This window comes from Euprymna scolopes, chromosome 1 (assembly GCF_053919585.1).
Source record: "Euprymna scolopes isolate OS-2025 chromosome 1, ASM5391958v1, whole genome shotgun sequence".
In the NCBI taxonomy this organism is placed as follows: Eukaryota; Metazoa; Mollusca; class Cephalopoda; order Sepiida; family Sepiolidae; genus Euprymna; species Euprymna scolopes.
The window spans coordinates 160,430,903-160,456,550 of record NC_136482.1 but is presented as its reverse complement, the minus strand read 5'-3'; the positions used below and the strand labels follow the sequence as shown (position 1 = coordinate 160,456,550).

Genomic DNA, 25,648 nt, shown 5'->3' with positions numbered 1-25,648 from the left:
CATATTATTGTTGTTAATCTACCGATAGCAAACACAATACCCATTCCGAAAACAGCTTTCCCCATTGACAAATCTTCATACAAAATGGTGAATACACTACCTTATATCTTCCACTCCTCTGTTATCTCCCGCATCTTCAATTTATAATTGGCCAAAATTAGGGTTTTTTTTGTTTGTTTTCTGGGGAAACTATCAAATTTGGGTGACCTGGGTGTTCAGTATCCTTTGTGTTTTTACAACAACCATATTTAATACTGACATATCACCTCTTAATTTTTTTCCTTTCGGACTCAAAGTTTGAATAACACTTATCAAGCCATTGTTTTTCTTGAACAGTATTTTTTTTCATCAGAAAGCAATGTTTTATTAGCATAATACATTCAGATTTTTCCATTGCTTTTAAAATTTGTAATAGTAACTTCACTTAACTGTAATTTGTAAACTAATAATTCGATTGGGCTCAAATTTTGACACTTAGTGTTTGAAGCTTAGTACTTTATAAAAGTCATCAATAGTTTATTAGTGGCACCATTTGTTTATATCTCAAACCCAAAATGTTAATTAGTGAAGTGATACTCATGTTTTAAAATAAAGTCCACTCTTCCCACCTCAAAAATGAGCAAAATGATACAGATGCAATTTTTTGTTTTCTAACATGGTTTTCTGAAAATTAGTTGATTAGAAAAATTTTGAAGATGTTGTAATTATTCTTTTTTTTTCTTTTTTCCAGAAACCCTGTGTACAGACACCACCACCACCACGGCCACAAACTCAAAGTCCAGTTGCAATTTCTGCAATGCAAAGTCAACAGATATTTGCACCATACATTGTTCCTATGTCCATGCAAGCAACACCACAACAAGCTACTAATCAAAGCAACCGATTTACAACGAAACGTAATTTTACTTTCTGATTAAATTTTTTATTAAACATCATTGGTTCCCCGACAAAGGAGTGATTGAACCTAGTAATTTGCTCCCATTTGTCCGTTCATTTGTTTAGACTTTTCTTAATAACCACTCGTTGAATTTTTAAAAAATTTTGCATAAGCATTAGTCATGGCAAAAGTAAATTTTTGCCAGAACAGATTTTCCAGGATAACTCTTGTTGCCCTCCCTAGGGGGCATTATAAGGGTAAAATTGCCCCCAAATCATTCATCCGTTTATTTGTTCGCACTTTTCTCAATAACCATGGTTTGGATTTTTAAAAAAACTTTGCACAACATTAGTCATGGTGAAAGTAACATTTTTCACTTGTGAAGAGGGACCTTGCATGCTCGGTTTGTTTTCACTGAAAAGCACTAAGAGAAAAGCAAAGAAAAAAAAAACCCATTTTTTTTTCAAAACTTGACTAGCAGGGCTACCTGCTTTTGCCCAGGGCTATAAAAATGTTGGTACTTGTACAGACATTAAAAAATGAAAATATCGAAAAAAAAAAAAAAAAAAGGTTATATTGCACGTATCCATTATGGAACAAAGTTCTCCGAAAAAAATTTCACTTAATTTCATCAAGTAGTTTTTTTTTTTTTTTTTTTTTTTTTTTTTTTACAGCGAAAAAACAATTTGTTATGATACCGAGCAAAAGGTTTGATTTTTAGGAAGAAAAGCTAGTAATAAAGATGGGGAGGGAGTCTCGGTGCTTTACATGGAGTTATCTTCCCGTTGTGTGTCAACACCTTTCATAATGGCTAACTTCGACGCACTCTCTTAAGAACGTGTTTTTCCGCTGTAAAAATAAAACTACTCGATCAAATTAAATGAAATTTTTTTTCGGAGATCTTCAACCCAAAACAGATACGTACAATATAGCCTTTTTTCAATATTTTCATTTTTTAATGTCTTGATTGAACTGTACAAGTGCCAAAATTTCAATAGAAGTAGAATATATGTATAGCATCTTTTATGTTAAATTATCGCCCTCATTAGTCTCCTGCCACTTTTTGCTAAAATTTTTAAGTCTTTAATCAGTCAAACAGTTGACCATCTTGTAAATGTTGAACTTCTTTCTGATGAACATTATGGATTTAGGCAAACCTGTTCTACTACAGATATTGTAATTGTTTTAAAGAAGCTTTATCTTATTGGTATTGAATGTTACCATCCATTTTTTTGTCCCCATTCCGCTGCAGATTAGAGGTCATTTTCTACGGTTTCAACCACTGTCTTGAATATGTTTAGGTTCGTTTTTCTCTCCGGCGTCATTAGTATGATGTTCGTTCAATATTTTGTATATACCACCATCAAATTTTGTGCCAGAAAGTTTTTTTTTTTTTTTTTCGTATTACAAATTATTGTATGTTAAATTCATTTGAAAAGAAACTTCTATATTCAGGTTACCAGGCTTCATGTAATAATACACACAAAAAAAGGCTATGGTATATCACATATTTCAAGGGTGGGAGTTCTGCTAAAATAGTCATATTTTAAAAACCAAAGCACTTTTAAGTCTTCAGTATACCATCGTTTTGTTCAGAAGTGAATACACTTTGAAATGAATTAATAAATAATAATGTAAATTATATATTTTAAGAGTTTAAACCAAATAAAGTGATAAAAATGTGAACATCATAACACAGCGTTTTCGGTAAGATTTTTTTTAAAGATGGTTTCAAAATGGTAAATTAAAATTGTTGTTTCTGTCAAGTCTTCAGGATGTTCATACATAATTTTCCTTAGCGCTACCATTAACCAAAAGTCATGGTGGTAAGCCTCCATATCCTCCCATGATTACACAAAGACCCTCTTAAAATCACACATAATCCTCTTGAAAAAACACACACACACAGGATTTATTTCCCACAGAAAAAAATATGGTTAACTGCCCTAAAACGCTACAATGGTCCAAAATGGGGAATTCAACTTTGATTTTTTTTTTTTAATGGATAAATGGCATTGTTAAGGAATTGCAGCATATTTATGTGGGGTTTCTGCAGATTATTTGGAAATCAGTAATTCCTGGAGATTTTCAGTGGCATATTCTGATTCCTTGCACAAAAATACACTTATATAACAAATTTCATTGCTTAATCTTGTGCTTTAACAAAGATATAACATTTACACTGAAAAAGTAGCAGCAAAAAAAAAATGTGATGAAACACGATTTTAAAAGAAGGAAAAATATCCAAATGTGTGAAGCACAAAAATAGTCATAACTTCCTTAATTTTAATCGGATTTAAAAAAAACTTAATGAGATTCTTTCTTAACTCATCAAGCTCTTTCTATGTATGCCATTATTTTAAGTCATTTAAAAATTTTTCATGTGTATTGCTACTTCATGTTAAGCAGATTTCTAAGATTTGAATTTTGTACAAGTTTATGACCTGATCTAAATGGTTTAAGACTAAATGTTCTAACCCTAACCCTAACCCTAACCTGATCTAAATGGTTTAAGACTAAATGTTCTGCTTAGGCAGTATGTAATTTACTTTTGTACTTTTCTGAAGCAGGAATGTCCATATTCTGTTGATGAGGAACTTTGGCGTGGTCCTTACGTGGCGACTTTCCATGTTTTTAACATCCACAAAAGTAGTGAGCAAAGCTAGTTTGAAATGATTATGCTAATTGCATCAGAATAGCTTTTACCATTTCAAGCCATAATTTGTGGACATGTCTAGAAAGATTTTTTTTTTTTTTTTTCTAAACTTTAGGGCTTGGTGTTTAAACATCAAATATTGCTATTAACAAGTTGTCATTATATATTATTTTATTTTTTTTTTTATCTTTTGAGACGAGATCTTCATAATTTATGCATTCAATTTATGCATTCATTTTTTTTTTTTTAAAATCACCTGAAGAGAAAGCCAGAGGATAAGTTGTCTGAAACATGGTGAAACAACAACAATTATGAAGATGAGGATAAATTTAAATTTAAACCTTTGCCACTTACGGTTCGGCAATGACCGCAACGGCAAAGACTTCACGTTTTAATTTTTTTTAAACGTTCTTTTCCTCGTTCGCAGTACAGGTTCGAACCTGCCTGCCTACTACCATTTTTATTTATTTTTTTTTTAAAATCTTTCTCCACCTGAGCTGTCTACTGTTGTTTTGACCCCCCCCCCACTACTTTTTTTTTATCCTACACACACCCGGGCAATGTCGGGAATCCCTGCTACTACCACTTTTTTTACACCCCCCCCCCTACAGAGGAGTTCCTTGCTACACCACCTCTCCACACCTGGGCAACGGCAGGCACCTCCTTCGCCTCCTTCGCGTTATGGGCTCCTACCTGCCTACAACCATCTTTTTTTTTTAACAACACTTCTTTCCATCCGGTCTGCTCACTGTTGTTTTTTACTGCAAAAAAAATAAATAAATAAATAAAAAATATATAAGTTGTCATTAACCAAAAGAAAAATCTTAACTAAAAAAGAGTCCTTCAATTTCATGCATAAATAAAAAAAAAAAACTTATAATTTTTCAAGTAAATGATAATTCTGTTGAAAGGTATGTTTTTCAGGAAGACCTTTTTGCAGTTTAATTAAATCTAACTTTTTAAAAATGTTTGTGTCTCTCCTTCTTTCAGGTATTGTCTCTCGGCATGATTTTAATGCTCAGGCTGCTGCGGCCACAGGACAACCCTTATTGGCTCAAACAGCACTCCAGGCTGCGCCGTATATTTCGTACTTTTCAGTACCACCTCCAACTGCCACACATTATCCGCCGGTATGTAAATATATAGATGCATTTACATATATGTGTGTGTGTGTGTGTGAGAGAGAGATTTATTGATGCTGTTATATCGAAGATTGCCTTCAGTTGATCTTGTGTGTGTTATTTAAGGTAACCCTAGTTAAAATTTGTTAGTCTAAGCATTAGAGAAGAAGAAAATATAATTTGAAGGTTTTCTTATGATAATCTCACTTCAATCATATATCTATTTATTCCTAAGTAGAAAACACAAGTGAACTAATAACAAAGAACATGAATATGATGGCTGCATCTGTTTTTCTTCCTTGTCAATGTGAGGTATCATTTTGCTCACGGTATATGAGAAATGATGTCTAACGGTAACAAGATGTTTTCAAGTCTGTTACTTGATAGCAAATCTGAAAACTCCTGCTATTCCTATGTAGAGAGTAAAAATCAATAACTAGGGAACACCTTAACGAACTAACGTCGAATACAAAAAAAGTTGTACTGATCCAGAAAATGATAGAGTATTCTTTGTGCTTCGTCTGGTTCATCTCATCTGCTTGAATATTCTTTCCTTTTTTTTCCTCTATCTTGAAAAGATCAACTGAATAAGCAGAAAATAAAATGTCATGTTCGGAAACATGCGCATTAAGCCAACGTCTGGCGTCATGAGAGGTGATAAATGATTTTTTTTGTGTGTGAATTCGTTATTGGGTCATAACATGCACATTAAAATATGTTTGACTGTTGAACATTACGTAGTATTTCCTCTCCACATTTTTTAACTTACATATACAACCTTGAGAGTAATTCTTCTAGCTGTGACAATGCAATTATCTTTTTGAAATAACTTAATGGTTATGGTATCCAGACACAAAGCTTTACGTTGTGAGTGAAACAGTCGCATTTGCGAGTGATTTTTTTTCCAAGTAGCGATTAGAAATAATAAAACGCTTATCTATGGCCGATTGTGTTCTTTTCACCGACAATCTTCCAACGTTCATTACTGAGTGAGAAATGTCTTTTCAATCTTTATTTTTAAATAAGAGCAAAGTCAAATTATTTAAGCAATAAAATATATATACTTTTTTTTTTTTTTTTTTTTATATTTAATGAAAACATCTGAAGAAATTTTAATGTTTATATCTTCATATCTCAACATAAAATTTGGTGTATATTTAGAATTACATTTAAAAAAAAAAAAATACAGAAAAATCTCTATGAAATCGTCATAGAACTAAAATGTCATATTCCAAAAATCACCTGGGTTTGACTAGTAACTTTTCTATTTGGCTAGTAAACAAAAATATTTAGTTGTCAAAGGTCAACTAAAGATAAAATTGTTCAGAGAGCCTTGAGACATGTCATAATCCTAGTCTTCTTTTTTTTTTTTTTTTGTAAATAGTGTTCCTTATCCACAAAGAAAATAGGAAATTAATCCCTTAGTTCAAAGATATGCCTCATAATATTGTCCAATGAGAACCAGCTCACCTGATGTAAATACTTTTTCCAATCCAGTTTATTCTGTTTGAAAAAATTGTTGAAAATAGTCTTTCTTTTTACTGGTTCAGTAGTAGCTTAGTATTCACACGGCATTATTCTGCATGGAGTATACAATAGCAGAGACCAGTTGGTGATGTTCATCAACTTAAACGCCAGACTTATAATTAGAGGTTCTTACTCTTTCATTGTGTCGATGATGGTAGACGTCTCAATACAGTATTTTACAGATGAAAATGCCCTAACTTGCCGATCACATCCTTTCCAATTACATGCTTGAGAGCTTTGCTGCTGGTATGACTATATACTCTGCAATGGTATATGCTTTCACGTTTATGACTGTCAGGAAAGGAACTTTCTAGATGCTTTTACAGTTCCTGCTTTCTTCTAGTTAGTCGTATGTATATACTGGTACTTTGTTTTCACCAAATTGCTGGAAGTAGATCTGATCTTAGTCTTCATTGTCTGCATGATTTGTTTCAAGATGATGTATTGATGGCCATATTGACAAAGGGTTTGATACAGACTACACACTGTGGAAAAGCATGTTTTATTGTAATGAAGCCATGGATTACAATTTAGCATTGACACGTTATCAAATCCTGTAGATAAAACTGATTTGATCAAAATCAAAGAAATATAAAAATAAGTATACAAAGTGATAACATTTGACATATACCACATTTGACATATACAACATTTGACACAAAGAAGTAACATTTGACATGTATCACACTTGACATGTATCACATTTGACATAAAGAAGTCACATTTGACATATAACATTTTACATATATAAGTCACATTTTGTTGGCAGTTTACTTTGTATATGGCAGTAAACATCTTTCTGAAGAAAAATTTAAATGATAAGTTGTACATGACCCTGAAAAATATTATTTTTAGTAATACATGTATCACGGGTTGGGAATGACTTCATAAGTAAAGATTAAGTGACTTGATAATGCAAATAGTTTTTTGTGGCGTAGAGTTCAAATGGTTCAGATTTAGAAGAAAAATTGCTTTATTCATTTATTTAGTGCGGACTATTATTCTGATCTTTTAGTTGTTTTGCAATAAATAAATGAATAAATAATACTCATCTCAATAAACATTAAAATTTGTTTTGTTGCATCTTTTGTATAGAAATTTTTTTTTTCTGAATATGGTTGTATATTTTAAACTTAATATTTGTTTGAAAAAAAAAAAAATTTTTTTCTTACATATTTTTTTACTTTAAACTTCTGTTCATTAAACATTACGAAATGTTAATTTCTTAAATATATCCTCATCAACATTGTTTATGCAACCCAAATTATTCATAATATTGTGCAGAAACTATTTCTTCAAGTGTATCCAATATTGTCACCATGTAAAAACTGCCAATCTGAAAACATATGGATCAGATATACATTATTTTCTCTTCATTATTTTTTTTTTTTTTTTTTGTTTTTATGAGTTGAGTGTGGACATATCTGATTATGTAAATATACATTTTAAACAAAAAATTTCAAGTTTATTAGATTTTTAGATTGACAAAAAAAATAATTTTTTTTTTAATTACACATTTCAAATCTATTTTAATAGTTTTTTTTTTTTTTTTTAAATGTTTTTATCAACAGAAAAACTGTATTACTTTATTATCTTTTTTTATTTTATTTAAAATAATTTTTGTTTTATTCTTTAATTATTAATAGAAAGATTATGGGAAATTTTCATTCATTTTTTTAAAATTAGAAGCGTGGTTAAATATGACTTAAAATTCCAAGATATATTATTGATACTTATTGCTCTTTCATATGTAAAATTAGTTTTGAATCATGAAAAACATGATTTTTTTTTTTTTTTTTTTTTTTTTTTAGGGAGTTATTTTTGTGAATATTCTCAAAATTATGAAAAATAAATTTGGAAAACCTTAGAAAGGGGAGGAGTTAATTTACCATAAATCAGATCCTCTTTAGACATTTTCATTTCCATTTTATGATATGTAAATTAAAGTAGAAGAGTCGCTGGTCAACAACAAATTTATTGTGTGCATTTTTTCAGCTGATTTAGGACAAATTTGAATTAAAAAATCACATTTTATTCTGGGCGATTGTCGAAAAGCGATCAGTTTGAACTCGTAAAACCTAAAAATTTTCCAAAACTTGATGCTCAGCATATACAAAAGAAAGATTGGCATGTGCATGAGTAATTGATCCCTGGCAAAGAGAGAAACATCATCAATGACCCTCTGGTGAACAGACAGAATATTCTTCCCACTGCTGCACATAAAGCTTGGCTTAATCAAGCAGTTCATCAAGAATGGTGACTGTTTCACTTATTTGTGCCAGGCTTTTCCAAGATTGACCATGGATAAGTTGAAAGTTGGCATCTTTGATCCTCCTCAGATCCAGCAGCTCATCAGTGAAGAACTTTTTTAGCAACGTTAAACTATTCAGAAACAACGAGAGATAGATAATACAGTGGATGTGTTATCGGCAGCTCCAGTAACTCTCGCTTCTCCTATTTTGTCATCCAGTCCTCATTCAATGAGTGATTTTTCTGACAAAGGGTGAAGAAAAAGCTGCTTAAAGGTCAGTAGTACTTGGTGACCAGTAGTCTGAGATGTCGGAAATTTTTCTGTCTCTATCTGTCCTTGTGGCCATGTCACTAGTAAGGGTGCTGGAGGTAAACGTTTGTCTGGGCTGACGTTATCCGCCTGATAGTCAGGGACCCGAACCTTGGATTAACCACTAAGGAGGCTGTCCTATCAGCAGGCGCAAAGTACTGGGACTGCTGTATTGCCATTTGGTGAGTGGATCTGGACCATGCAGTAGTCTCTGGTGGGGCCTCTCGATGCCATACTAGTGGGTAATTGTTACGGCTTTACTTTTTCGTGTGCTACAAAAAATAAATTTCCTATCTTTTTCTCTCTTACTTTCCCTCTCTGTACTGCTCTAACCAAGTATGCCGACCTATTCCACAAATCCTTAAACCTCAACATGAAATATCTCCAGAATAAAAACTCGATTAAACCTAGAACCCCATCTTCCAACGTAGACCCCTACTACCAGGTCTCCTTCTCCAACATCAGGGGTCTACGTTCCAACCTTCCAGAGGTTGAAACCCAATTACAGGAGACAAAACCGGACATATTGCTTCCCTCCGGACTACAACTTGGATGTCTTCAAGTCCAATGTTAACAAATTCCTAATGAACCGCCCCCTTAAGTAAACATTTCAGCAAATCTCCTCACTAACGTAATGTACTTGCAATAACCCTTATCCCTGAGTGGCTTCCGGGCCTTGATAAGTGGTGATCACTGTGTAAAAAAAAACAAAAAAAAAAAAAACGCAGAACTTGTTGGCAACATGCTGACTGCTTTCAGGAACCTGGGCTGCAATGTGAGCGTCAAGATGCAGTATTTATTTTCACATATGGACAGGTTTCCTGAGAACTTGAATTCAATGAGTGACAAGCAGAGAAATAGATTCCATCGGGACCTTACAGAGATGGAGACCATCGACTGGGATACTGTTGGGATCTGAAAAGAGACCTCCCTGCAGCTAAGCATTTCAAGAGTTCAAAGAAACAGACGTTTGAGCCCTGAAATTTACATTTATCAGTGTCCACCATTCAGTTTATACTAACCAATGTGTCTTATCAGGTAATCAATATATGTTGTTAGCAAAATATTTTTTCTCTTTAAAACATATTTAGGATGATATGCGTTGACAAAATCAGTAGATAATGTCACAAAAATGTAATCAGGTTTTATCAGATTTTTTTTTTTTCAAATCAACTTAGCACAAAAACATGGAGAGAAACGGATGACATTTCCTGATTCAGCATTGCAAAAATACCCTAAATCAGTTGTAGAAATCTAGATAACGTTCAAAAAGTAAAAAAAATAGTTGCACAGTTTTATTAAACATTGCAAGTTCAGAACATTTATTTTTTCTTGGCCATGATCATGGTACAATATCTGTTCTGACGCTATCAGTGGGAGAGAAATAATTCATGACTGAAACAATTTTTTTTTTTTTTCCTGTCCAGAGTTCCTCTTTTGGGGAGCTGGATTTTCTCTACATTAAAAAACGGACCTTGTATCTAACTCTGCACTCGTGGGAAGGCAAGTAATGCCCCTTCTTTAATTAAAATAAATGTAAATTAAATTTGCTATGTAAGCCATATTAACAGATTTTGATCCAAATATTAAACAATTTTTGTTTTTTACAAAAGAATAAAATAAAAAAAAAATTGCTGTTTAATCAATATTATTCCAATGAAATAAAAAAAAACGTTCTTTTTTTTTTTATCCTACCATAAATAAAATATATTTTTACTCTTATATTTATTATTTGAAGCAAAATGTTGTAATAAATAATTTTTTTTATCTTTTAAAGCATTTCATAAATAGAACGTACGAGCAGGTCTTAAGTATTTTATGAACATTATTTAAACTGTTAAATATGGTGGATTAACGATTTTAAGGATTTAAAAAAATTTTTTTTTTTATTTTGGTGAGTTGCATATGTAAATATGTATAAAATTTAGTATTTTTCACTCGCTTTTAAATTTTTTTCTAATGAATAACAAAATAAAAATCTCACCATATAAGTTGATTGTACCTTTTCAATTCAACTTTATATGTGTGTTTGTATTTCTCTTTCTTGGTGTGTGTGTGCACTCGCATATGTGTATACATATATATATATATATATATATATACTAGCATGTGTGCCCGGGTGTTTGGAGGTGTATGCTGAGGAAAAAAAAAAAAAAAGGTCAATTTCTTTTAACTTTGACCCCTTAACATTTATTGTTTTGGGCTCAAATCGAGTTATTAAGTTAGATCGAATTATTAAGTTAGATCCATGTCCAAGGAACCTAAAATTTCAAGTGTATAAACCCCAAATTTTTGGAGTTTGGTATAGTTTATAAAAGTAACAATCTATTCCATCCAATGAGGTAGTTGTTTTTAGGGAAGAGGAGGAGGATTTGTAGTAGTTCTAGCAATCTGCACATATAATTTCTGAAATGGAATCTATTGGTAAGAAGTAAAAATGTTTTTCCTTTTTTGTTTTTTGTAATAAAAATTAATGAGAATTAATAAAAAATTAACAAGAATTAATGAGAATTAATAATTAAAGAAAAAAAGGAGTGGGAATAACTCTGTTTTTTTTTTTATTCAAAATTATGGTCTGTGGCTTTTATTACTTTAAGCTTGTGAAAACAACTTGATTTTGAATGATTAGAAAATTATAAAATTCAGGAAATTAAATCTTTATATTCATATTAAATCTGCAATCTTAAATTTAGTTTTGGTAGAATTAATACTATCTGTTATAAATTACATATCTGTCTGGATGGGGCGAGGATACTTATGTCTATGAGGAAAACTAAATCCTAGCTAACACATAGGAAATAATAATTGTATTAGGTTATCTAAGAGTAACATCCAACAGTGTATGAACATCATTTAAATTTTAGGGCTAACAATATTTTAAAGAAAGAGCATTTTCAAATTTTATCTGATTTTGAGTTTTGAATCCGAAATTCATGATCTTAGCTTTGCCGATCAAATTCAAGATGACAGCTTGAGAACCTTCCAATCAGATATCTTTAGAGGATGGGCGGGTGACTTTTTTTTTTTTTTGCTGATTATCATCTTTAAAATGAGTTTTTCATGTTTTTTTACTTACCATTCTTAGTTCCTTTTTATTTTGTTTTTGGAACACTGTTTTTATTGATATATATATTTATTTCCTTATAATATATACCAAAATCCTTATTTAAGAAGCTCAATGTAATTACAGAGAAATATAATGAACAAATGACAAAAGGCTATATTCCAAAGTTCATGATGCTAACCTTCTTACAATTTATTCCTTTAATTCACTTGACATTTACAATTCTTGACAGTATCTGTTTCGTAGTACAAAATCAATCACATAAGTATTGTGTATTATTATGTATATCAATCAGTGAATCTATTTTGTCCTTAACTCATTAGAAAAAATAATAGCAATCAGTCCATCAAAAGGAGATAAAGTGCGTTTTGACATGATTAAAAAATCCAGAAATTGGAAGAGAAGCTGTAATATGTTTACATTACGCCATTTTAATCATGTCAAAACGCACTTTATCTCCTTTTGATGGATTGCTTGTTGCTATTTCTTCTGATGAGTTAAGGGCAAAAAAGATTCACTGATTGATATAATAATTGATTGATTTTGTGCTACGAAACAGATACTGTCAAGAATTGTAAATGTCAACTGAATTAAAAGAATAAATTGTAAGATGGTCGACATTACGAACTTTGGAATATAGACTTTTGTCATTTATTCAATATATATATATATATATAGTCTGAAGGAGCTTTGAGTAAAAAAAAAAAAAAAAAACTAAAAAAAAAGTGATAAAGAATGCTGTTTAATTTCCCAGAAAAAAAAAAAAAAAAAAAAAAAACTAAAAAAAAAGTGATAAAGAATGCTGTTTAATTTCCCAGAAAAAAAAAAAAAAAAAAAAAAGTGATAAAGAATGCTGTTTAATTTCCCAGAAAAAAAAACAAAAAAAAACAAATAAAACAAAATTTAACCCATAGGATACTTAGCATCTACATAATCTGACTTCTAGAAAGTTTTTAATTACAAAAAGAATTCAATTATATAAGGATGAAAGAAAAAAAAATCCTCTCTCTCTCTCTCTCATATATATATATATATATATATATATATATATATATATATATATATATAAAAGTTCTTATAGTTCTCTGGATGTTCACTGATGATTACTGTCACATGACAGTTAAATTTTTAGGCCAAGTGCAGTATAAGTGACAGAGAAACATACTTTCAATTCCTAACCGAATTGCTACTGCATAATCTTATCAAAACATATTTATAACGCAAATTCAGTCACATATTTCATTCATAAACAGAATTAAAACTATAAACTTTATATTTAAATGAGATGGGTATTTTTCAAATGTGCTTAACATGATAGACACTTCTTTAGGATAATTTAAACAAGATCAATATCGGAGGTCTGTTTTTCATTTTAATATACTAATTGCAATTAATAAAATAAAGATATTTGCATAAATCTTAAAATTATAGCAAAATATCTTTTTAAAAATCTATTGGAATTCATTATAAAAAATAACAATGGTTCCTACTTTTCACACTTATTTCTTTGCTGTCTAGATCTAATTTTTCTCTGCTTATCCAGGTTTCACTAGTACACTCTTTCATTTCTTGATATTTTTAATAATGACAGAAGTTTCCTGAACTTGATTCATTCATTCTTAACTCTTCCAATCACGTTAGCATCAGCTCCTCTATGTGATCTAATGCAGGGTTTCCCAAACTTAATGACACCATCGAGCCCCTGAGCAGAGCAAAGGTTTTTCGCAGAGCACTAACAAGATAATTCTCAAAATAAATATGAAAAACATTAATTTCCCATTTTTTACTTGTTCATTAATTGTTCCTGTTTGCGATTTTACTATATTTTTGTGTTTACAAACATTTTTGGTTTTTGATTAATCAAAAATTGTTGCATTTTTTTGTTTATTTTTATTTACGTTTTCATGACTTATCCTGAAACTCTTTGCACCTAATGATTTTAACTTAAAGGAGCAACTACATGTATCATATCTCTTTCCAGTAAAAAAGAGCAATGATTAAATGTCTGCAGCTATTTAATTTTTCCATATAAAGCGTTAGGTCCTAAGAAAGGGCTCCGGATCCCTTCAACTTCACTCACAGAGCTCCAGGGCTCCGTGGAACCCACTTTGGGAAAGCCTAATCTAATGTATCATTAATGTAACATAATTTATAGACAACCTCAGTAACGTGGCCATCCAAATATATTTTCTCACATCAAAGTTCTCTTGCATCATCAGCATCAGCATCATGCATTCCATCAGCCCTGACTAACTAGTCGGGGCCTCGGTGCTTAATCCCTCAGTGTTGTCGTAGTCCTCTTTCTGTGTGAAACTTTGGTCACAGGCACCAGATATCTTGGTGCTGGAGTTATGTCGTTGATAGTGTCTCAGCTCTGAGGCTTCTCTAATCTTTCTATTTCTTCCTTCCCTTTGTGGAGACTGTTCTGCCAGCTACTCCTTTCTTTGGCTTGTTCCTCCCAACTCTCGGCATAGATGTTCATTGCCTTTAGGTGCCGTTTTGTTACATCTTTGTAGTGGAGCTTCTGACCTTCTACCTTGCGGGTTCCATTTTCCAGTTCACCGTAGAAGATCGTCTTTAGGATTCAGTTATCTTCCATTCTGGCAATGTGCCCGGTCCATAGTAGTTGCATAGTAACAAGGGTAGTTTCCACGCTGTCTGGGTTTGCTCTCCTGAGAACTTTCATGTTTGATATGTAGTCACTCTATTTGATCTTCATGATCCTTCTCAGGTTGGCGGCTGTAGGTCTCTGCTGAGTACAGCAAGGCTGGCAGGACGACAGCTTTGTAGACTCTGCACATTATCTCTAGCCGAATATTGGTTCTTCTGCAGAGCCGCTTTTCTCACTTACCAAAAGAACCACATGCTTTGTATTCGCCAGCTTATTTCTTTGTCAGCACGGTTGTCAGTGCTTAAAGTGCTTCCAAGATATTTGAAGTTTTCTCTTCCATACAAACTTGTTAAATACAAATAGTTCATGAACCTACCCATATACCCGACTCCAACGGACAATATACAAGTCTCTTTAACCTTTGTCTTACAACTTGCCCAGAAATGTGCTCATCCTCCGTCTCCATTGGGATCTTTAGATCATTCAGTTGTCTTGGTTAAGATAAAAACATGTAATACACCTTCAGATGTACCTTTCAATTGTACTATATCGATGCTTTATGGCTGATTGGGATAACTTCCGGACATTTATATCAGATATACCTCTGCACTCCACGTTCAAAAAGAATGTGCCCTCTGTAATATCTGACCTCACTGAATGGTTAATTGTTGGTATAGTCCACTTCATACCCTCTAAGGAATTCCAGCAAAAGCCCAACAGCCAGCTGTGATTCACCCCAGCATGTGCCGCTGCCATTGTGCACAAAAATCACTATTTCCATTGCTTCTAACGTAATAGATGTTGTGAAACTTCAGTCACCTTTAGGACTGCCAGCAATCATTGTAAAAGAGTAATAAAGAATGCAAGAGATTTGTATGCTCAGTACGTCAAGCTTAAAGTAGCTGAGCAGCTGCTTGGTTCCCACCAGTTTTGGCAAATAATAAACAAGGTCCTGAACAGAAGCGTGTCCTCTATCTTTACCATCATCAATGGACCGGGGGTAATTTCATCAGCATCTGACAAAGCAAAACACTTTGCCAAGAAAATTCTACCTTTTGTGATCGAGGCTGACTACCTCCCGTATTTCCTCCTGTGACTGAAAGCACACAATGTGACACACAAATATCTGTACGTGATGTTGCCAAACTTATAAAAAATCTTGATTCCAGTAAAGCAACTGGCCCCGACAGCATTGGAACTAGCTCTCATGCTTACAAAACTGTTTAAATGTTGCCTTAAGGAGAAATGCTTCTCTAACACTCTGGAAAACTTCATCAGTCTGACCCATATTTAAAAATTCCAGAGATCGGTCATCTCCCTCTCAGTAAGGACCGATCCGTGTCCTGTACATAATGAGTAAGTTGCTGGAATTTGTGATAAACAGAAGTGGTCAACCACCTCAGTGACATGCAATATGGTTTCCATTCTGCGAGATCTACATTGGATGTTCTGTTATATCATATAAAATTAGTGAATCTTTCGACAGAGGTTTTGTTTCTAGAGCAATAGCTCTTGACATATCAAAGGCTTTTGATAGTGGCATAAAGGTCTACTTCACAAGATCGCCAGAAACATCTTTCAATTATTAAATTCTTTTTCTGATTCGCTTAAGAGTAGCTGTTGGACAGAAATCAGAAACATACTATTAACGCTGGCATCCTTCAAGGTTCCATCCTCAACCCAACTCTTTCTAATTTTCATCAGTGCACTCCCAAATCACATTCTTAGATCATTTGTAGACATTTATGCAGACAACACCACAATCTATGGCAACACTTCAAAGGCCAGTAATGATCAAGATTTTTCTGATTCTCTCTCTTCTGATTTTGAGAATGTGGTGCAATGGGGAAAAAGGTGGCTGGTTAAATTTAATGCATTGAAGACCAAACTTCTCTCCTTTCATCATAGTTGCTATCACACCTCAATTGAAATGAATGTCTCTTGTCTTGGGGAAGCTCCATGTCTTGACAACCTTCTGATCTTCACTCTTGATCTGTTGCCAAGATCACTGGAAAAATAGTTTACTCCACGGCTCCAATAGGTATCTCACTGCCGATGCAATCCTCTATCTGTATAAGAGCTAGGTACGCCCTAAAGTACTGTTGCTACATTTAGGTAAGAGCTGCTCAGTATGCCTTATCTAGCCTTGATAGTTCACAACTAGCTTCGAAACCATGTTGATGATGCCGTTTTCTCTTCTCTGCAACCTCTTTCTCACAGAAGAGATGTTACAAACCTGTCTACTTTATCATTATTTTTGTGACAAATGCTCAATTGAACTTCAGTCCATGGTTCCTCCTTGCCAAACTTTCACAAAAAAACATTTGACTAGCTACAACCACAATATACACCCCCTCTCTAACTGTGCCTAAATTTAAACGCAGATTCCATGAACAAAGCTTCTTTCCCAGAACTGCCCACCTATGGGACACTATTCTGCTGGTCTGCTTCTCCGTTGAATACAGCATAGTAGCGTTCAAATCCAATGTAAACAAGTTCTTGTTGAGTCATCTCCATAAATAATCAAATTCTATCCAATTTACACCATTAACAATCCCTACACTACGACCTTAAATTCATTAACCCTTATCCTCGAGTGACCCTCGTGTCTTGATAAGTGGTGACTCCCAAGTAGAAAAAAAAAATTGTTCAGTTTACATGTAGTTCCACTGCACATTTCATCCGACTGAGCAGGAGAAAATTTTCCTTTCCGAGAGATTTTCAATGCTACAAGCATTGATTATTACTTTGGTGAAGTAAATGTAAAAGTAACATTATTACTTTGGTGAAGTAAATGTCTCCAAGAAGTAACATTCACTCCTAGACCTTTACTTTCCATACCGTTCATCCAAGTCTTTAACTTAACAAATAGACCTCCATTGCTTTCTGGCCAATTACTGAAACCAACATAAATAATTTTCCTAACTCTTTATTTGAGGCTAAACCTAAATGTGAATTCCATGAACAATGGTTCTTTCTTGGAATTATGCACCTGTGGAACTCTCTTCTGTTTGCCTGCTTTCCAGCTGACTACAATTCAAGTCCAACGTAAACAAATTCTTGATGAATTGTCCCCTTAAGTAATCCAATTTACCAAATTTCCAGTACTAAAGATTACTACGATATTGTCTCATTGACTACATTAACCCTTATCCTTGAGTGGCCTCTGGACCTTGATAAATGGTGACTCCTTTGTTTAAAAAAAAAAAAAAAAAAAAATCATCTATTTGAACTCTTTCAGAAGCTTTCTCTAAATCCACAAAAGCAAAAAATAGAAGTTCTTAATAAGATATTTCTCAGGATAAATATAGCACAGGTTGTACTTTGCCCAGGCATAAAATCAAACTACATTTCATTACTGTTTATCTGAATTATTATTTAACTAGAGGGACCTGTGCAAATTCCACAGGGGACTGATTCATATGTAATATATTGAGGTTGGCATTCTGATATTCAGTGTAAATGGAGACGCTCGGATATTATTGTAGCTCTTTTGTTAAAATTGTAAAAATATTTATCCAAGCTAGCAGGAACATCTAGCACAGCCAGGTCGTAAAATATGCTTAAATATGATATTTTAATTCTTGCAGATTTCGTATATATTATTATAGAGTTCATGTTCTATCAATTTTTATATATTACTAGCGAGGGGTACCCGGCGTTGCCCGGGTGTTTTTCGGGGTATGTGAAAAAAACCCGGAAATGTGAAGAAGAAAAAAAACAGGTGCCCGTGAAAAAAAAAAAACGAAGCCTTCACGACGCGCAGTTGGAAAATAGTAAAGTGTTTAAAAAAACAGGTGCGCGTTTTTGATTGACGTGACGGCGATAGGTATTCAGCAGTTATGATTTTGTGCAGGACAGTTTTGAATGAGGTGAATAAATCGGTTTGTTTGTTTTTAAAAATCCGCTCCCTGTTTATTAGAAGGAGCGAAATGAAAGCTACAGTCTGATATGACGAAGTCGACATTGAACAAACGTTACTTGTCTCTCTTGAGACAACTGGCTTTCGGCCTGTGATTAGAGTCGAGTTTCGCTTTTTTTTATACCGAAAACCGAATGTAACGCGTGCCGATGCGGGAAATGTCGAATAATTAACGTTTGAAAGTCAATAAAATTAAATAGACAGGCGAGCTCCGTGGGTAACTCTGAGATATTACAATTTATAGATGATATAAAAAGTTTTAAGAAGTTGTGAAGCGAGCAAGCGCTCCTCTGAAAGAAGCCTTTTGTGGACATCGAGGAAAAGCGTACATACATACATACATACATACATACATTTTCGCTTTTATATATATAGATAAAGTTGCGATTTCAAAAATGAAAAATATATCTATATGACTTGGGTTCATCAGCTTCAATCGAAACCGAATCTGAAAGTTATGAAAAGAAAAATATATAACTTTAGTTCCTTCATCTATAACTGAAACCAAAACTTATGAAGAATTCTTGATAAAATTATTTATTAAAAAAAGTAGATTACTATGGTGCCATCAGCTAAAATCGAAACCAAAACCAAGACTTATGAAGAATTCTTGATAAAATATAGGTTATCAGAGTGCCATTAGCTATAATCAAGACCAAAACTTAGGAATTCTTGGTAAAATTATTTATAAAAAAAAATAGATGACTTAAGTGCCATCAGCTATAATCGAAACTGACACCAAAATTATGAAGATTACTTAGTAAAAAATATTTATGACAAGAAATGGAAGTACATAACAATTAAATGATCCAGATGTAAGCATGACACAGAAAATAACACACGCTATCGTATTAATATATTCTCTCCATTACTTTTATGATCCATCAACTTTAAATCTCTATAATTATGTCTTGAGTTCAAAGTACCAAGTACGTAAAATAATTAAAAAATAGACAAATAATGGTTTTGAGATTGTGGATAATATTAATTTAAAACTATTCGCTTTTTACGCATTTTTACAAAGAATATGTAACATTTCCAACTAAGATTATTAAAATTTAAGTTAAAATTATGTTTATAAAGTGACATCTACTTTTCTTTTCATTTTTGACGACCTGCAGGTGGAATGTTATTTTGACAGCTTTAATCTGTCATTTAAAAAGTCTAATTTTAGCTTGTAATATCTTGTTCCAGAAGGTATAGAAAAATGGCAATTTTTTTTTTTTTTTTCTTTCTCGATTAAAAAAAAAAAAAAAATTATTACAACACCCAATATGAATTGGGATAAAAAAAATAGTGCTGGCTAGGGAAAACAAGTATTTGTTTTTTCAAATCGAAAATAAATTACAAAACCCAATATAAATGAGAATACAAAAAAAAAAAATACCAATGTGCACAGTCATTTGCACACAAATAACATAGTTTTAGAATCATATACATTCAATAAATGACTCTTGTAATTTGAAAGGCTGATAGTAATTAACTCTTTACCGCCAGAATTTTTTTCATGCAATAAATAAATTTTTTAATCATGAAACCCACATTGACGGATGTTAGCATGCAACTGACGCACGAATATAAACAAACCCCTCATTCACTTGTGGAATCATGCATAGACGTGTATTTTGAAGACCAGTTGGGCTGATTAGCCGTAAGAGTAAGAATTTTTGTTTTTTTTGAAAGGCAACTTGAAAGTACAATTTGGCGGTAAAATGTTGTCACTATGGTATATAGTATTTACACAAGTGCAGAAAAGTATATAGCTATAGCTATCACTGCCACCAATGACATCGGTAACACTTTCTCATAACACTATTATTCATAAGTCTTTGGAAGAAATAATCTACTAGTGATGAGACAATTCCAATATTTTTCCAGATTACAATACAATTACTGATTCCGTGCTAAATTCCCGATTCCGATATAGTTACCAATTCCGATTCTTTATAAATCTCTAAATATTTAAATAGAAAAGTGTTATTTTGTCCCGATTATTGTAAAAACACATCTTAAATGTGCCTATATTTTCTCAAATGTAAAAACACACTTGTGAGGGGGTGATCTAGAGATTTTAGTCTTACTGGAAGTTTAAATCAATAAATATTTAATTTTTTATTATTACAACAAGCAGTGGAAGATGTTTCTTAAACCAAAATTAAATAAAAAAAGGTAATTTAAGGAATCGGTTTTGGCATAGGAAAATAGGTTCAAATTTTTCCGATTCCGATATCCCCCAAAAATCTGATTTTTCCGATTTCGATTAATCGTCCCAACACTACAATCTACTCCCAAAATAAAGTAGATTACTATAACACCCACCTTTTTAGCCTTGCTCCGTGTGGAGTCGATACCTTTTTATTTTCGGCTTAGTCCATAATCTTCAAGTTTCCTCTTGATCATCTGTCATTGCATCGGCTAGATTAAATCTTATTTTTTTTTTATTTTTTTTTTTTTTTTTAAACATCTCATTAAGAGATGCTTGCAAATCTTGCACGTTTTGAATAAACACTTTGTAATAATTTGCAAAATCAAGAGAATTTAGTGTAGGCAATACATTTGCAAAAGCTGACACATTTTTTTTTTTTTTTTAATTTATTGTACATGCTTGTTCTGGCTCTGATCTTTCTAACTTTTTTGTTTATAATTTGACTAAATTATTTTCTTTTTGTAGATTGTAAGTGAAACTCGCTATATTTTGAACCCCTTTTTTTTTTTTTTTTTTAACTCTATTCACTTTCTTGTCGATTTTATTTTGTGAAGGAGATAGAATATTTTGAATTGTGTGTTCAGTCATTGCTAATTTTCTGAAAATGTCTAGAATAACATTTTTGAATAATTCCATTATCACTTCAAGTAATATGATTTTCATCTTATATATGTGTTCAAGTATGTATATATATATATATATATATATATATATATATATATATATATATATATATATATAAGTTTAGTGGTTAAATTTAAATTCTGAAAATCAAAATCATATATTCGAGTTAAGAATTTATTGTTTGACAAAAGGAATATATGGAAAGGGTTATGTTGATTTCCTTAATCCTATAATTTTCCTATGATTATTTTCATATAACTCATTCACCACTCAAAAAACTATTTTCAATATTTTTGCTGAAAAGCAAAATATGTGTCTATTCACAGCTGAACATTTTGCTAACCGCATTTCATTTCCTCTGATAATATAGCCATTATTGAAAATCCATGGTTTAAAGAAATTAACAATAACCCCTTCTATATATTCCTTTTGTCAAACAATAAATTCTTAACTCGAATATACGTGTTTATATTTTGATTTTCAGAATTTAAATTTAACCACTAAACTTATATATTGCTCTATTATTAAATATTGAGTTTCTCCTTTTTGGCTAGGATCACCCTGAAAGTGTTACCTCAAGTAATATCTATCAGGATTTTCATCTGATTTTTAATCTGTGTCTTATCTCGCTGATGTGTGTGTAACTTGGATACACTCTAGGTCAGAACATGGTCATTTTCTTGATTATGTCATCATACATAAGTGTGATCTTCAGGATACGTGTACTTATATGGGGTGCAGACTGTGACACTGATCACAAACTTTTTCATGCAAAACGTGTATAAGGAAAAAGGGCAGACCCAATGGAGTAAAAGTGCCTAAATGCATTGATGTCTCCAAATTGCAAGATAGGGAAGTGCGTGAAACTCTTAGAACCTCATTTATTAATACCTCATTTGACAGAACCTGGGAATGATTCAAGTCACAAGTATATATACTGAAAGAGCTGAAATTCTGGCTTGAAGAAAACCAAACATATGGATTGGTTTGAAAATGATTCTGCAATCACCAATCTTTCAGAAAAGAAAAGGACAGCATATGCCTATGTTCTAATAGACCAGCTATCAAGTTGGAAAAAAAAAAAAAATTTTTTAAATTCAGATGAACATATCTTGGCTCAAAAAAAATTTATTGATTGAAATAAACACCATCAAAATTAACACACCTTTGCCAATGCAAAACAAATCTGTTTATGCGAGTCAATGTTTATTATTCTAGTGTCTATGAAGTCGCTGAAGGTGTTTTTGTTATTGCTTAGGTTTTTGAAGCATTTCTCACACAGAAAGTTGTCAAGATGCTTAAAAAAGTAGTAGTTAGTAGGTGAGAGGTCTGGAGAGTATGGTGGATTAGGCAGAGTTTTGTAGCCCAATTGGTTCAACTTCTTCAGGATCAGTTTAGCGTGCAGTCAGGCATTGTCGTGGAGGAAAATTGGGCCTTTTCTGTTGACTAATGCTGGGTGTTATTGTCGAAGTTTCTAATGCATTTCATCCATTTTGTTGACTGTACTTTTCCACCGTAATAGTTTCGCCTGCATTCAAAAAAACTAATGGATGAGACCAGTCGCAACTCTGGCTTCAGGAAGTGTCGTTGAGCATTGTTGGCATCTAACCGCTGAGTTGAGCATTGTTGGCATCTAACCGCTGAGTTGAGCATTGTTGGCATCTAACCGCTGAGTTGAGCATTGTTGGCATCTAACCGCTGAGTTGAGCATTGTTGGCATCTAACCGCTGAGTTGAGCATTGTTGGCATCTAACCGCTGAGTTGAGCATTGTTGGCATCTAACCGCTGAGTTGAGCATTGTTGGCATCTAACCGCTGAGTTGAGCATTGTTGGCATCTAACCGCTGAGTTGAGCATTGCCGTTTATTGTAAAGAACCCACTTTTCATTGCAAGTCACAACCCAGTCAAGAAATGGGTCGTTCTTATTGAATAAAAGAAGGCAAGATGACACTTCATAATGGAGTTTATTTTGATTGTTGTTCAATTCATGAGGTACTCATCAAGTTTTTTTTGTCTTTTCAATCTCTCAAGTTGTTGTAAATATTTGTATACGTTACGTCTAATTCAGAAGTAAGTTTTCAAACAGTGTGGATTGGCTTTGACTAAGGCTCTTAATTCTTCTTTGTTAACATCCGATAGCCAACCACTATTCTCATCATTTTCAAAACTCATCACTGCCATGAGATTTCTTAAACCACCATTGTGCTGTGTGTTCCTGGGCCAAACATGTCATTCTTCATATCGTGAGCTGTTTCAGCAGCTTTTTGGTCTAGCTTGAATTAAAATAAGAAAATTATGCAAATTTGCTTTTTTTTTCAATCTTGTATTTGATATTCTGAAAAGAAGACCATAGTTGTTTTAAAATGATTGTAATTCAAACGAATAGATAGAGCGTAAAATACTCTTTAAAATGATATACAAAGTAAAGGTACAGGGTGGGGCAGAACAACTTGCTTATTGCGTTTTAAATGATATCCCAAATAAGCAAGTTGCTCTGCCCAACCCTGTATTATAAACAAAAAAAACAAACTTATTTTAAAATACATCATTTGAAATCAAAATTAAAGATTCCGCAGGAACCTTCTTGTCAACCTAATAAAACAACTGCAGAAAAGTGCATCAAGAAGCAAAATTAAAAGTACATCATGAGACACATGAAATGAAGAACAAGTGGTGAGCCAAAATAACATCCAGACAGATTATGACTGCAAAATGTCAAGAACTATAACAAAATCAGACAAGCTTTTAGACCACAACCTCCAACAATGGTACCAGTGAAATCCAAAGATGATTATACCCTTTTCAACAATGCGTAGGGGGATCATGGAACGATTGACAGAACATTTTCGAAATCTATTTGATGATTCATCCAAAGTTATTAATATTGATTGATCGATAGTCTCAAAAGGAGGTTGTCGATGAGATGATGATTGATCTCATCATTGATTAGACTAAAAGCAAGAGATTAATGTGAGAAAAAAAGCACCAAAACTTGATGGGATACATGTTGAAGGTGATAGCATTAACATAGTCTATGCACTTATCCTTGCTATTTGGTTGGTATGATAATGCTGTCCCTAAATATTGGATTGATGCAATAATGAACCCAATTTATAAAGGAAAAGGAGTCAAAATTGTTGTGTGGTGCTTGAAGAAGTGGGAAAGGTTTTAGCAAATGTTAAATCGTTTGATGAAATGGGTTTGTTCCTCTATCATCTCAGAGAATCAATGGTTTTAGATCTGGTCACAGCACAACAGAATTATTTTCTCCACACTGCTGACAAAACCAGCAGTGTGGACGGTGGCCCTCCACAACCACCGTCATGTTCCAGTTTTTATGCATCAGTACTGCCAGAATTGCCAGGAAGCGTTTCCTCTTCATAGCAAACATAATCAGACGTCTGGTGTCTGCTTTGAGACCTTACTGGGACTACTCACTCCACATCCCCGAACTGGCTGAAAAATGCTTCCACATATTCTGCGTTCAGCTCAGCTGGGACGTTGTGTACGTGTATCCAGGTGTTTCTTCTATCGTGGTATTTGGGTTGCAGCTTTACTTCTTGATCCTTTCTGGGAGAGCTGTTCTACTTTGTACTTGATGGAGAGGAGGTTGTCTTACATGGTGTAGCTCCTCTGACAAATGTATTTAGCAGGTATGTTCAATTTTTTTGAAAAGCTTCCTCATGTCCTCCTTCTTGAACCTTAGAAAGCGATTCTCCCTGAGTTTGGATGTAACCCCGGGCTAAAAACTATCCGCTGTCGCTTCCCAGACATATTACCTTTGATGCATTGTTTGTACTTCATGAGGTAAAGGCTTTTGGGAAAAACTGCACCTTTTTTATTATATACAAGATTATGAACGTGGAGATATGTTTCTGTTTTATAGTTTTGAGAACTTTATCCAATTTCAAATTTGAATGCATCTGCTTCAAGACAATCATTTTGTTATATTACAATTTGATATAGTGGAAATTACTGTTTGAACTATTAAGATACTTATTATTAGCAGTATCTTAGTTTCTAATAATTAATTTAATATGTGCAGTAATTAGGAAATTTTTTTTTCTTTTTTTTTTTTCAGAAATTTTGTATTCTAAAACAAAAATCTTTGTTATTAAATAAGATTACTTTAATGCTATTATATATATATATATATATATATATATATATATATATATACTAGCAAAGATACCTGTGATGCACACAGGACTTTGCTTTGCACTCGGTACTCCCTGGCACCCTTGCAGTAAGTGGATGTTGTAGGAACAACTATTTCTTGAGGTGTTTAAAATTTTTAAACTACATCTTGAAATGACTGAAATCCAACTATGAACTTTAAAGCAAATCGGTTATATCAAATTCCCAAAAAAGTTGGCTGGCACCACGATGGCAGTCCCCACCCCCAGGATGGTGGCGAACTTTAACTTGGTGTGTACCATCCCTAGGTTGAGGAGTTTATGAAGAGCCACACTAAATATGA

General features: G+C 32.9%; 1 protein-coding gene across 10 annotated transcripts in view; it reads left to right on the top strand.

Moving 5' to 3' along the window:
* LOC145276914 (uncharacterized) overlaps nt 1-25,648 on the top strand; it is a 229,912-nt gene that overhangs the window by 110,272 nt on the left and 93,992 nt on the right. For all 10 annotated transcript variants that reach the window (XR_013868060.1, XM_080128431.1, XM_080128404.1 and 7 more), the window contains exons 16-17: nt 731-896; nt 4,524-4,663. Coding sequence is in view for 9 of the 10 variants with exons in the window: in XM_080128431.1 (XP_079984557.1) it covers nt 731-896; nt 4,524-4,663 (306 nt within the window). In the remaining variant the exon portion in view is untranslated. The remainder of the gene's footprint in view (nt 1-730; nt 897-4,523; nt 4,664-25,648) is intronic.